Source organism: Melanaphis sacchari, unplaced genomic scaffold, assembly GCF_002803265.2.
Source record: "Melanaphis sacchari strain LSU unplaced genomic scaffold, SCAv2.0 Contig79_pilon_pilon, whole genome shotgun sequence".
Taxonomy (NCBI): domain Eukaryota; kingdom Metazoa; phylum Arthropoda; class Insecta; order Hemiptera; family Aphididae; genus Melanaphis; species Melanaphis sacchari.
In genome coordinates this window covers 470,572-483,080 of record NW_020271559.1, presented here as the reverse complement: position 1 = coordinate 483,080, position 12,509 = coordinate 470,572, and the positions used below count along the sequence as shown (strand labels likewise).

Below are 12,509 nucleotides of genomic sequence, written 5' to 3'. Positions count from 1 at the left end.
GATCGAAGTCTATGACTCTGTATGACAATAAAACATAATCAAAACAATGATATTTAATCATATAAGTTAATAATTAATATATTTCTATTACACAATATAAAACAAAAAACTAGTACTAAAAGAACAATAAATAACATAGGTACATAGTAATAGTGATAGTCTTAAGTATAACACTTTTGTGCATCCAGTAACATAATGTGTCAACTGAAGTTAAAGAAATTATTTGCCAGAAAACCATAGCATTATCAATATTAAGAAAATATCATTTAATATGGGTAACTTGATAATAATTCGAAAATAAACTAAAATATTGTTTACTAACTAATACTTCTTACGTAAAATTATTATAATGGTCCAAGTATAGTTATTAAACTTTCCAACTCTACTATATGATGACTTCCCTGGGTTTGCACAGTTTTCAATATACTTGTGTAAAACATTTCTCTTAGCTTTAAAAACCGCGAAAAAGACTGTTCCATACTGATAAACTCTGAATGTAACCTTTCAGAATTTTTCATATAAAATTGACCACTTACTAATGCTTGATAATACATTAATATTTCTATGTATATTTTGTTCAATAGAATAAGTTTATCTTTGAGACCAACAACCATGAAACACCTTTAAACATAAAAATTCATTAAAAATCAAAAAATATGGTAAAGGTAATGAATAATGATTATAAATATCAAATACAATACCTATTCATTAATAATATTTATATTTACTGTTTAACTATATTTTTTGAATATTAGATTTTCCATAAAATAAAACTTCATATTATTTCAGTAACTACATAAATTGATATCGAGAGACAAACTTCTGATAATACTGATAATAGTATTTTGTATTAAAAATACAACTTAAATGTAATATTATGCATTTTTTAAGATTTAAATAGACAATTGATAAACTAGTAATTATTTATTCAAAATTTGTAAATTTTAAATTCTCCAACAATTTGCAGTGATGTAACATGTTGTGTTAACACACTAATTAATATTAGCAACAAAATATTTTTATTTTTATAGAATATTTAATTAATTTAAATCATAGTTTATCATACTTACCGTTTTAACATTGTGTGCATATATTGTTTGTGACATGCAAATAAATCATCATAATTTTTTACATTTTCAAAGTTTTCATTTAATTCTGACCAACATGTGCTAATTACCACTTGCTTATAATACTGCTGAATAGAAGAAACAAATTGAGTCATCCAATGTTTAAAAAGATTTATCTATAAACATAATTTGCAAAAATAACATAAGATGATACATGAATATATGTGGCTGAATAATTAACCAATAAGTTTCATAATATAGTATTGATTGTTTTTATAATTGATATTCAATGATACTATTTTAATATATTAAAAAATACTTACAATTCACTGAATTGCACACATTAATAAATTGTAAATAAAACGTGAAAATACTGGACATATATTGGATTATATAATGTTTAAAATTACCTTTCTAAATTGTAATCCTGTATCATTTTTATAAACATTCAATATTTCTCTGGCTTTTAATAAACTCCATGAAACAAATTCTAATTTGTTAGCAAACAAGAATATTCTTCTATATTTCAATAATATTTTATTTGACAGAATCATATTCATGGGCCACTCAGGTGTATAATTTAATTCTATACATTCTATGTCCTTAATAAAATTTAAAAAAATTAATCTGGGAGAAAAATAAAATTATTCATTATTTTACTTACTGTAATGTCAATAATTCCATTTAAACTTGGAATAAAAGTCATCTCCAATGTCAAATTATGTAGTTCATATTTTGGAAAACTATCTTGAATAGCATCATCTACAATGGATTTTAACTTGACTGGATTGAAGATGTTTGAAGGTTGTCGTCTGTTTGTCACAATACCATCAAATAATGTTGTACATAGATTAGATGAAAAAGTCCAATTCATCAAAAAGAAGCACTGTGATAAGTAATATAGTCGTTCCATTAAATGTTCTTGAACAAAATACATTTCCAATATTTGCTTATCACAAACACTCTTTTGTAAACGAGCCGGTATAAGTATTGAATGTGGTACATAGTCTATCATGTTAATAACATCAAAAAGATTGCCATTATATGTTAATGGATCATTATGATCCGAAAAAAATCCATAAGGCTTATTAAAGTCATAAGTATTATTAACTGAAGTCCAATCTGGCATTTGAAACAATTCATAATTTTCATTGTCTAAATATATTCTATTGTTTGTAACATTAGTTATAATTTCATTCTTATTATAATGACTATCTGCAATAAAAAAATATGTTACCTACATTAATATTAGGTATTATACTTCATGTATTGATTAAACAAATCTGAACTTTAAATAATTAAATTTCAGAGAAATTGTACTTCTATATAATAGGTTACAAGAGTACCTTTTTATTATGTATTAAACTTAATTCAAGCGATTGAAATAAAATAAATTATATATAGTAAATTGAATAAATTCAATGATAAATCATTGTAAAAAGATAATTATTCAGAGCAAAAACAATGTGTCAGCTTCTATTTCAAAGAACATTTCATAATTTTTATTAATTTATAAGTCAATACCATTTTTAAATAACATGGATAAAATTGTGATACAAGTAGAATTAAAAAATGCACAGAGCTAAAATATTTTGAAATTATATCATGTCTAGATACATGAATATTTGGTGAAAATTCCAAGTTTCTATGACTATTCATTCCTTGATAGCCAAAAAAAAAAAAAGAACAAAAAGATTTTACCAAAACTGGTTTTGTGTTATTATATACATTTTTCTAAATTTTTTATTATTTTTCTCAAATATTTTAAAAAATACTGAGCATTTTTTACATCACTCTTTTCCCCTAAAGTATCTACAAAGTCCAATTTTGATTGTGAAAACCAACTTTGTAGTTAAACATTTAAGTACTTTTACTGATTCAAAAGGTAATGATAACAAAAAAAAAAAATAATATTTTATCACTTAAAAAAAAAACACTCATCAATATAAAACTAATACATCCCTAGTTTCACTCAAAATCTAAAATATTAAATATTTTATTAATAGAAGTAAAAATAGACATTAATAATTATTAAATAAAAATAATAAGATCAGAATTAAATAATGAAACATTAGTCATATGAAATTAAAATACATAATTTGACAAATTATGATTATTATAGATTCTTTATATAGATATTATAAAATCTATTTAAATACTTAGTTTGTTTAATAATTTTATTTTATTTTATTAAATTTAAACATCATTAAATACTAAAATATGGGCTAATAAACAATATATTTACTATTCACGTATGCTTAATACTTATATACTTATACAAGGTATAATAAATAATAATATTGAATTATTTTTTCACTGTAATGGTGAAGTACTATTAATTACCAGTATTGTCTTCGGAATAATTATGTCCAATAATTGATTCATATAAATAACAGTTTGACATTCTTTTTACACAATTTATAGTTTTCAAACCAGGGTCATATTTGAAATAAGTCAAAAATTGTTCATAAGCCTTTTGAGTATCAACAGCATCAAAACAGCAAATTAAATTTGGTAAAAACACATTCTAAAAAAAAAGGGAATATTATTATTTACCTTAAATACTACAAATTAAAATAATATTACTTTTTTTACTTACTAAATCGTTAAATTTTTTAAAAAAATTAATAGTTTTTCCACAATTTAAAATATCTTTTTTGTATTTATTTAAAAATATTGGAACTTCTATACTCTCATCTATAATAAAACGATCCCAATGTCTTCGGCTACTAGTATCTTCATCCTCAATATCTGGTTTTACTTGAATGAACATGCCAGTTTCCTCATTATTTAATACCCCTCTTAGTGCCCAATTCGATAAAGTTCTAATAAAAAATCCTTTTATTAAAAAATAAATATATACATAAAAATAAAATTAAAGCAATGTACTTGAAATAAGCTAAGCAACACGATTCAAAAATGTATAATAACATCTTCAAAAACATATCATTTGAAAATCGACATTGAAATAAATAACCATGGATTTTATTCAACAATTGTATACCACAAGGTATATGCTCTGAAATGACAATACAATCCCGTATTTTTAAACAACATATATTTGCTAATAATTGTAAGCGAGGAGTTATGAAAGATAAACGATCAACAAGTGACAATAAAGATTCGTTTGATACAGCATAAATTGATCGTTCATAATCATCCAATATATTAGTTGTAGAAAATATGAATGCCTGGGAATAAAACACAGTTCATTAAAACTTATGAAACTGCCAATAATTTTAAAATTGTATTTATATTAATACCTTAATTATACTATTGTCACACATTTCCTTCCATTTGTTTATTGTGCTACTGATAATTTTGTATAAGTTAGAACACTCCAAAATTGGATCTGTAGCAGACTCAAACATTTCTGGAGTTAAGCCACTAATGCTTATGTTTCCATTCCGTTTGTACATACATGTTTCCTAAAAATATGACATAAAATATAAACCTTGACATCTTATCTAAATTATAATTTTTCATATTTATAACTTATAAAAATAAATTAATGGTAGTTAAGTAGATAATAATTATATTATTTGATACAATTGACAGTTAATATTAGTTAATTTAACTGATACAACTAATATTAAATTTCCTGTACAACAATCAAATATGTCTAGGCCATCTAGGGAAATTTCTAATTGAAATGATGAGGATAATGTTTTTAATGTTCAAAAAAAAAACAATTTTAAACTCTATCTATACTCTATTTAAAACAATAATAACAGTAGGCAACAAACAGTTTTCATCAAAGATCAGGTAACACTTATTTATCCTTCCCACAGAGTCTATCATTTATATGCTTGCCATATAGTTTAGTTACGCCTTTACACAGTAGCCAACCGCCGTTTTCTTATTTTTTTTTTTGAATAGAGAATATATAAGAGTACCTAGTAACAGCACAATTCTATGTACGAAGGCAACATAAGGCGTGAATACACATTTCAAATGCCACACTATTGAGAAGTTTCACTTTATTATTCTAATAACTTTTAAGTTTACATTTTTCTAAGATAAACAAATTAAAATATTTTTAAGGGTGCAGCCAGTCGTCAGAAACAAAAGCTAATAATGAAAACTGATTTAATCTGGGGATTTGGTCTAACTGAACCAGAAATAAATTAGGTTATTTTTATACAAAACAGAGTATAAATATACAAAAATATAATACTAACTTCATCGACTAGAAAATATGTTGTGCCCATATTGATCAGCATTAGTTTGATATCTTGCATGATACACGAAATACTAATTTCTCTTTGAGGAAAATATGTTTTTATGTTATGATCCCTGACATTTATTCCTGTAGAAATATACCAAAAACATAGAGCAGAACTTATCTTTTCTTTTTCAACAATAGAAAATTTATCAATTTTCTTTGATTCATTTAATTCCAAATTATCTGTTCCAACAAATATCTCCTAAAAAAAATTAAATATGTGTATTACACATAAATACATTTTATATCTAATAATAATTTTATTGTTTATCACTTTTAGTATTTTGTGAACAAAATGTCTTTAATCTAAGCATTTAAAACACTTCTTACCTTGGATTCGAGTGAAAGTTTATCATCTGAATGCTGTTGTTCTGTTTTTGAATTATCACTTAAACATATCATAAAAAATTCCAATAAAATAATATGCAACAAATAGCAGAAATATGAGTTTCATTACCTATTATTTATCTCTAAATATTGTGCACAATCAGTGTGCTGAAAATCTGATAGACTAAATACGCTTGTATAATTACTATAAAATAAAATTATAAAATATAAAAACAAATAAAAATTTAAATAATAAATAAACTAGTGCACTAATGTTCAAATTATTAATTTAAATAACATAAAAGAGACCAAATGAGCAGACACGTTTCCCAATATTTTTACAATGATACTGCCCCAAGATAAGTTTAATAATCCAAATCTGAGCATTATCTTTCACAAACGTCTTGATTTAAGTTTCCATTATAAAAAAATACTTGCTTCAAAACTCAATATTTGTACAATATCAAATATTCATAAACTTAAAAAAAAAAAATAAATAATGCTTCATACACACAAAAAAAATCAAATTATCCATAATTACTAATACTCCTTACTTGTGAATAACTTATAAATAATAATAATATAAATAAAAATACAAACATGCACATTAGTTATAAAATATAACAAAAAAAAAAATATCTAATGTAAAGTAATTAATAAATGAATGGTCTTGATTTTAAGATAACACTACTGAAAATAGACTAAGGATAATGATTTTTTTTTCAGAATATAAATTAAATATTTACCAATATTTTTCCCAGATATTACTTTTACAATCACGTGGTTTAAAATATGTTTTGTTTGAAGTAAATAAATTAGGATAATCACTGTAAACAAATTTAAAAACATGCAAATTAAAATAAATACAAAAATATAAGATAAGAATAATATTAAGTAAATTACAAAAATGTATCTGTATAGTCGAGAGTATTTGTAGAATCTACTTGAAGTGAATTAAAATTGAAAATATTGGGAATGTTCCTAAAAAAATATTTGAATAAATAACAAATTGAAACAAACTTAATTAAAACTTAATACTTTTCTCTTTTTATTATGCTCGATGGATACAAATCATCACCCAAATTATTGAATTCTGGTGTAATAAATATGTTTGGAATATTTCTAAAAACAAAATTGCATTTAGTTAACTAAAATAATTTGATACATTTAAACATTTTCAACTACACATTACTTTTCTCTGTCTACGACATCCAATCGTTCATAAATGAAATCCATGGAATTTCTTTTTTTAAATAAACTTTGATTGTCTCTATAATTATAATTATGTTAAGTACATTAATTATACATAAAATAAACAAATATTACTTGTCTTCATTTAAAGAATTTTGACCTCTCAAACTGCATATTGTAGACATTTTCTAGATGTATAAAAAAATAAATATAAATTTTAACAACTAATACTAATTATATAACCCATAACAATTAACAAATATCAAAAAAGTCTTTAATATTCCAAAAGTCCTTTTATAACACTATTTAGCTCTATGGCTTTTAATATACAGTAGAAATTACTGTAACAAGCATCAGTTAGAACAAAATATTGACTATGAGTAAAATAAGACGAACCTTTTAATTACAACAAACAAGTCAATATCTTTTGGCCATTATTTTTGTCAATTAGAAGTATGCCAGTTTTTGGATGTTTCGACCACCACACAAAATGCAAAAAATGAAGCATTGATGTTCAGATGTCTAGATTGATGACATCACAATTTCAGAAATTTTAATTAGTAAAGATTAAGTCAAAGATGTCATGGTTAACAAATAAATAGAGCCAAATGATATCAATGAACTTAAAATTAAATTTGATTGTTTGAAAAAACAAAATTATCATTACCAATTAAATAATATCTATACAGTATTAATTTTGATTAAAAGTGAAATAAAATTGTCTATTTTTTATACTTCTTGATTTCTATTTACAATGAAAACTCATTATAATTGATTATATACCATATTAACCATATATGAATTACAGGTTACAATAAGAAAAACCTGCTAGCTCTTGAAGCAGCATTTAAGTATATCAATATGTTACAATCTCAAAAAGATACAAGACTTGGAAAATACTGAATAGAAAAAGTACAGAATTTGATAAAATTTACTAATCAAAGACACAAAAATAAATATTGATAATAGAAATCTAGAGAAAATAAATGAATTATATATTAGTAAAAAGATGTTTTCACTATTTTAATATAAGTATGTAGAATATTTATTAAAAAACTTAAAGTTTTTTTTTTTTTTGTGAAAAATATTATTTGTTTTTAGTTTTTTACTCTTACATTTTATTTTAGATGATTAATTATTTTTGAACAATTCCCAGCCTAACCATGCCCAAAGTTGAAAAAAATAATAGACTGGAACAATTAAGATACACAAAATAATATAATATTCAATAGTGGAGAAATCCATAAGACAGCTTGCTTTAAATCTGCAAAAATCAAAATTAAATATTATAAAAATACTTAACTTATTGTTACAATTTAATAGTTTCAAACTTGAGGTTATTAGTAGGTATAATATTAATATACCTAAAGAAAAATGTAAAATCTTTTTTATTCATAGAAGATTTATCTTATATAAGTATATGAAATACCTATATTATTTTTAACAAAAGTAAATGTATTTACCTAGAATACATTTTTTTTTTAATATTCAAAAACCTCATTTTTAATTCAATAATTATATTTAAAATCAAAACAAATTTCTTAAATATAATACGGAAATAACATAAATATACTATGAATAATCATGTAAAATTTTAGAATGTTCTAAAACAAAATATATACCGTAACTAAGCATACCTGAGACTAAATTAGTTGTACTAATAAAATCAAATACAAATAACAACCTCGATGACAAACTCAGTTTATTATTCATACACCCGGTGTATTAAAATCAGGAAGAATTTAAATTAAATAATACTTTATACAACAATAAAATAATTCATCAAAAAAAAGTAAAACACTAATAACTTGTTTGGTTATTACTGAGTTTCTAGACTTAAACTAGGGCACTAAAAAATGAATATCGCTTTAATTTGATTATTAATTATTATGTGCCATTACAAATAAAAATATTCAGAATTAAAAGTTTTGTTTAACTATAGGTATATTTTAATTTGACGTTCGTAACAGACACTTTTATACGTTATCAATAATACGTTATCAAGACAGTATCCATCATAGGAAAAATGAGTGATAAATACTTGTCTGAAAAATGATAATGACTCAAGATATGATAATCCAAATATTACCAACCATTGTTTGCAAAATTATGAGCATTGTTTTTTTAACCATGTCACCTACCTTAGGTGGTGTTGCATAGCAAGTCGAGGGATATTTTCGTTTTGAATGTCCTAGCAAGCAAAACAAACGAGTGGCAAAGCTAGCCTCTAATTCCCTATGAAAATGTATTTCAAAATTTTATATTGGCAATACATTTTGTGCTCATCATATTATCCTTATCATTTTTCGGACAATTGCACCAACTCATTTAATGGTCAGGTACCTATCGTGAGCCATGATAAGAAAGTAAAAACCGGGAAAACGTCGTAAACATAAAGCAAATAGCAATGCAATAACGCCAGCCGCCAAAAGCATCAGTATTCAGTATTCACTATTCAGTTGTCACTTGTCAGTTGTCACCCGTTACATGTCAGTTAGCTACTTGGCTGTCACAGTTTACCGTCCTTCTTATAACTTCACGGTCTAGAGTCACTATAAAAAATTTAGAATTTATTAACCATCGTCTAAAATAGAAAAATATGGAATCAGTAACCATACCCACACGGGCATTTGTTAATGGATCATTCTTGCAGAAATTTTCCAACAAGCCTATAACATTGATCGGTAACGTGTTGAAGGTATAGTATTTATCGATATATCTACACAGCCATATGACATGACTGTTAATTACAAATGGTTGTTTTCATAGGTGAGTTCCGATGGTAAATCTGTAACAATGCAAGCAACAGATGACCAAGTAGTGACTGTTAATTTTCATGAACCAGTCGACAGCTCTCTAGACGGGTGGATTGAAGTACATGGTCTGGCCAAAGATAAAGGAACTGTGGCTGGAGAAAGTTTCTACAATTTACCATCATCAATAACTGATGATTTTGGTAAGTAACAATCAATGAATGGTTTTCCATTGGTTTGCTAGTTGACAATGTTTTTCTTGATAATTTTGCCAATTTCTAATTAATATTTTAACCTTAAAATAACAGTTCTGATTTCACATTATTGTTTTTATTTGTGACTAATTTAAATTATATTAACAGTTATTAATAAACTTTTAAAAACAACTACTGGTGATTTTTTAATTATTAATTTACATTAAAATATTTATTTTGTTTTTTTTTTTGTTTAGATAAATCACAATTTAACGAAACAGTTTCACTTATATACAGCCTATCAAACCCCTTGAAGTAATGAAGAAAAATAATTTGTTAATTTCAATTGTAATATTATTTTATTTTATTTTTTAATAATAATCTCTTAATTATCTTATTAAATATTTTCTAAGAAATTAAACTTTGATACTAAGAAAATTATTTTTACACTTTTTTAAAAAATATTACATTGCTTATATTTTGATAGAAAAACTGCACGATACATAACAACACAATTTTAGTTAAGTGAAATTTCAAGTTTTTCAGTTGTTACTTTAATTTCATTCATTTTAGATTTATATGTCAAATAGTCTACTAATAGAATGTGTTGTGCATTGGGACACAATAAATATATTTAAAAAATGACCAAAATGCATTGCTTGAATAAAGGAAACAGGTCTCTCTTTAAAAAAATAATATACTAATTAATAAAATATTTAAATGTTCAGAAGTACATTTGTTTTTACACTTAGTATCCTACTAATTTTTTCCTGATTTAAATAGCATACAATGTCTACCTATGTAACAAAAGAACATTTTTAGTATGAACTAGGTTCTATTTTTAGATTTAATCATAACAGACAAATAAATAAATTTCATTTTGGTAAATTATAAAAAATATTACACCATAACCATCAATATATATACATATTATACAGATCAACCTAATTTCATTAGTTTTTAAACTCAAATCTTTACCACTTTACCATTAAAAAAGTCGTTTTTGAACAATATAAGCAATTACACATAGAAAAAATGCAAAGGCAAACATAATAAGAATTTTGTCAGTTGTTTCACGTTGTCCATATTTGTTTAAGAGTTTTTCAGATTGAGTTAATGCTCCTTTAGCATTTTTAATCTCACTACTTATATTAGATACAGTTGAAGAAGACTTTACTGAAAAAGAATAATAAAAATAAATTAAAATTCTAATTGATGAATAGAAGATAAAAAATATTATAATCTAACATAGAGTTTCAAGAGTATCCAAACTTTGTTGAGATGTGCTTGCAAGTTGTCTACTGACTGATAAAAGTTGATTGGTAACAGTTGAAGACTGTTTTAATAAATTTTCTTTATCCATTCTCAGTCTTAAACAAAAAATAATTTAGTAACAGACAATATTGTCATTAAGTAATAACATAAGAGTGAATTCTAACTACAATATTAGTAAGTATTAAAATATATATTAAGTTATCTAAAAATAAGTTAAAATACTAATAATAAATTTAATAGTTATGTTTATTCTAATTTATAATTTTAAAGAACTACTTACTTATGTCGCACTTGTTCTTCTTTGCTTGTGCCTAACAACTGTTCACTAGATTTTTTGTGAATCCTTGCCATACATTCCACATTAGCCTTTCTGAATGAAGCAATGTTACTATACAATTTCAAGAATCAGTTAAAATAATAATATTATGTTTTTAAAAATAAAAATTTTTAACCTCACGTCAAGTACAATAAAACTAGTATTTATGAATATCTTCCAATAACAGAAATGATAAAGTATAATCCAAATCATAATCACTTAAATATAATATGTATTTAAGTAATCTCAAGCTAAATTTAAATGATAAATCCCTGTATATCCTAAGAAAGAGATATAATACTTTTAAAATATTAAATATGAATTATTCAAAGCAAATAAATTAGAATAGTCAAAATTTTACATAATTTTATCATTTTACTCAGATAGGTATTGTTTCAATTTCAAATACTTAATTAAGTTTTTAAACTTAACTATTAATTACCTAGTTAAATATTCTCTCTGATTACGAGCTTCTTCTAAAACTTCTGATCGTTCTTGTTCACTTTCCGCTTCTCGTGCATACAGCTCTAAGTTTTCTATTAAATTTCTAAATACATTTATTTGATTTCTACCATCTGCGTTTAACTGAGTTAAAGATTCAATAGGTCCATCACAAGAATAAATATCCTACATTTTAAATCATATCAAACGAATAAGGATATATTTGAAAACTATTTAGTTACATTAACAAGTTACCTGTATTATAGACTTTAAAGTTACATTTGTGTTTACAATACATTCTCTGACTGTACTTAACTCTTTTATCATTTTGAAATATAAATATAATATATACCACAAAGATTAACTTAATAGACGTACAAACAAACCAGTGAAAGTTACTCAAAGAACAATGTATTTCTATAACTCAATATTTAACTATCAAAATTATCACTAAATTCTCAAATGCGTTAAATACAATTTCAAAAATTATAATTTTTTATCGATCACTAGATTACGATTAAAAAATATCAGCATAACATATTATTGTCTCATAATCATTTTCATTTAACTTATAAATTACCTATTAAAAACTGAACTTAGTTTTGAATTTTTTGTTATCATAAAATGTTTAAAAGCACCCTACTCCGCCCAATATTTGTTATCGTCATAGTTAATAGATAAAAGATAAGACCGCAGATAAAATATTAAATATACATTATA

General features: G+C 23.9%; 3 protein-coding genes across 8 annotated transcripts; 1 reads left to right on the top strand and 2 right to left on the bottom strand.

Annotated features, from left to right (window-relative positions):
* Positions 1 to 297: 297 nt before the first annotated feature.
* LOC112601532 (gamma-tubulin complex component 6-like) lies at positions 298 to 8,694 on the bottom strand. Of its 5 annotated transcripts, XM_025349212.1 has the most exons (19): positions 8,448 to 8,694; positions 7,926 to 8,074; positions 7,207 to 7,332; positions 6,946 to 6,998; positions 6,812 to 6,889; positions 6,658 to 6,741; positions 6,523 to 6,600; positions 6,366 to 6,446; positions 5,750 to 5,824; positions 5,623 to 5,680; positions 5,249 to 5,494; positions 4,331 to 4,495; positions 3,957 to 4,258; positions 3,667 to 3,892; positions 3,411 to 3,594; positions 1,732 to 2,282; positions 1,478 to 1,669; positions 1,071 to 1,243; positions 345 to 621 (listed from the first exon to the last, which is right to left on the bottom strand). In XM_025349212.1, the coding sequence occupies exons 4-19, from the start codon at positions 6,993 to 6,995 to the stop codon at positions 345 to 347; spliced, it is 2,820 nt and encodes a 939-aa protein (XP_025204997.1). In that variant the 5' UTR covers positions 6,996 to 6,998; positions 7,207 to 7,332; positions 7,926 to 8,074; positions 8,448 to 8,694. The 5 variants fall into 5 exon arrangements, with proteins under 5 accessions (XP_025205001.1, XP_025205000.1, XP_025204997.1 ...); XM_025349216.1 differs by lacking the exon at positions 5,750 to 5,824 and having other exon boundaries at positions 298 to 621; XM_025349213.1 differs by lacking the exon at positions 7,207 to 7,332.
* A 461-nt stretch (positions 8,695 to 9,155) lies between these two features.
* LOC112601499 lies at positions 9,156 to 10,123 on the top strand. Its single transcript, XM_025349158.1, has 3 exons — positions 9,156 to 9,508; positions 9,580 to 9,766; positions 10,015 to 10,123. The coding sequence occupies exons 1-3, from the start codon at positions 9,410 to 9,412 to the stop codon at positions 10,074 to 10,076; spliced, it is 348 nt and encodes a 115-aa protein (XP_025204943.1). The 5' UTR covers positions 9,156 to 9,409; the 3' UTR covers positions 10,077 to 10,123.
* A 523-nt stretch (positions 10,124 to 10,646) lies between these two features.
* On the bottom strand, positions 10,647 to 12,284 carry LOC112601498 (vesicle transport protein SEC20). 2 transcript variants are annotated; one of them, XM_025349156.1, is made up of 5 exons: positions 12,045 to 12,284; positions 11,791 to 11,975; positions 11,313 to 11,402; positions 11,006 to 11,127; positions 10,647 to 10,933 (listed from the first exon to the last, which is right to left on the bottom strand). In XM_025349156.1, the coding sequence occupies exons 1-5, from the start codon at positions 12,114 to 12,116 to the stop codon at positions 10,746 to 10,748; spliced, it is 657 nt and encodes a 218-aa protein (XP_025204941.1). In that variant the 5' UTR covers positions 12,117 to 12,284; the 3' UTR covers positions 10,647 to 10,745. The 2 variants fall into 2 exon arrangements, with proteins under 2 accessions (XP_025204941.1, XP_025204940.1); XM_025349155.1 differs by having other exon boundaries at positions 11,313 to 11,420; positions 12,045 to 12,279.
* Positions 12,285 to 12,509: the final 225 nt, after the last annotated feature.

Excerpts from the sequence above, each read along its gene's own strand:
- LOC112601498 (XM_025349155.1), bottom strand. The coding sequence starts at position 12,116 with ATGATAAAAGAGTTAAGTACAGTCAGAGAATGTATTGTAAACACAAAT. Across the intron at positions 11,421-11,790 it reads CAGAGAGAATATTTAACTAG|TAACATTGCTTCATTCAGAA; the intron begins GTAATTAATAGT and ends GAAATTGTATAG. Across the intron at positions 11,128-11,312 it reads GAAGAACAAGTGCGACATAA|ACTGAGAATGGATAAAGAAA; the intron begins GTAAGTAGTTCT and ends TTTTTGTTTAAG.
- LOC112601499 (XM_025349158.1), top strand. The coding sequence starts at position 9,410 with ATGGAATCAGTAACCATACCCACACGGGCATTTGTTAATGGATCATTC. Across the intron at positions 9,509-9,579 it reads TGATCGGTAACGTGTTGAAG|GTGAGTTCCGATGGTAAATC; the intron begins GTATAGTATTTA and ends TTGTTTTCATAG. Across the intron at positions 9,767-10,014 it reads ATCAATAACTGATGATTTTG|ATAAATCACAATTTAACGAA; the intron begins GTAAGTAACAAT and ends TTTTTTGTTTAG.
- LOC112601532 (XM_025349212.1), bottom strand. The coding sequence starts at position 6,995 with ATGTCTACAATATGCAGTTTGAGAGGTCAAAATTCTTTAAATGAAGAC. Across the intron at positions 5,825-6,365 it reads AATATCTGGGAAAAATATTG|TAATTATACAAGCGTATTTA; the intron begins GTAAATATTTAA and ends TTTATTTTATAG. Across the intron at positions 4,259-4,330 it reads GTGACAATAGTATAATTAAG|GCATTCATATTTTCTACAAC; the intron begins GTATTAATATAA and ends TTTTATTCCCAG.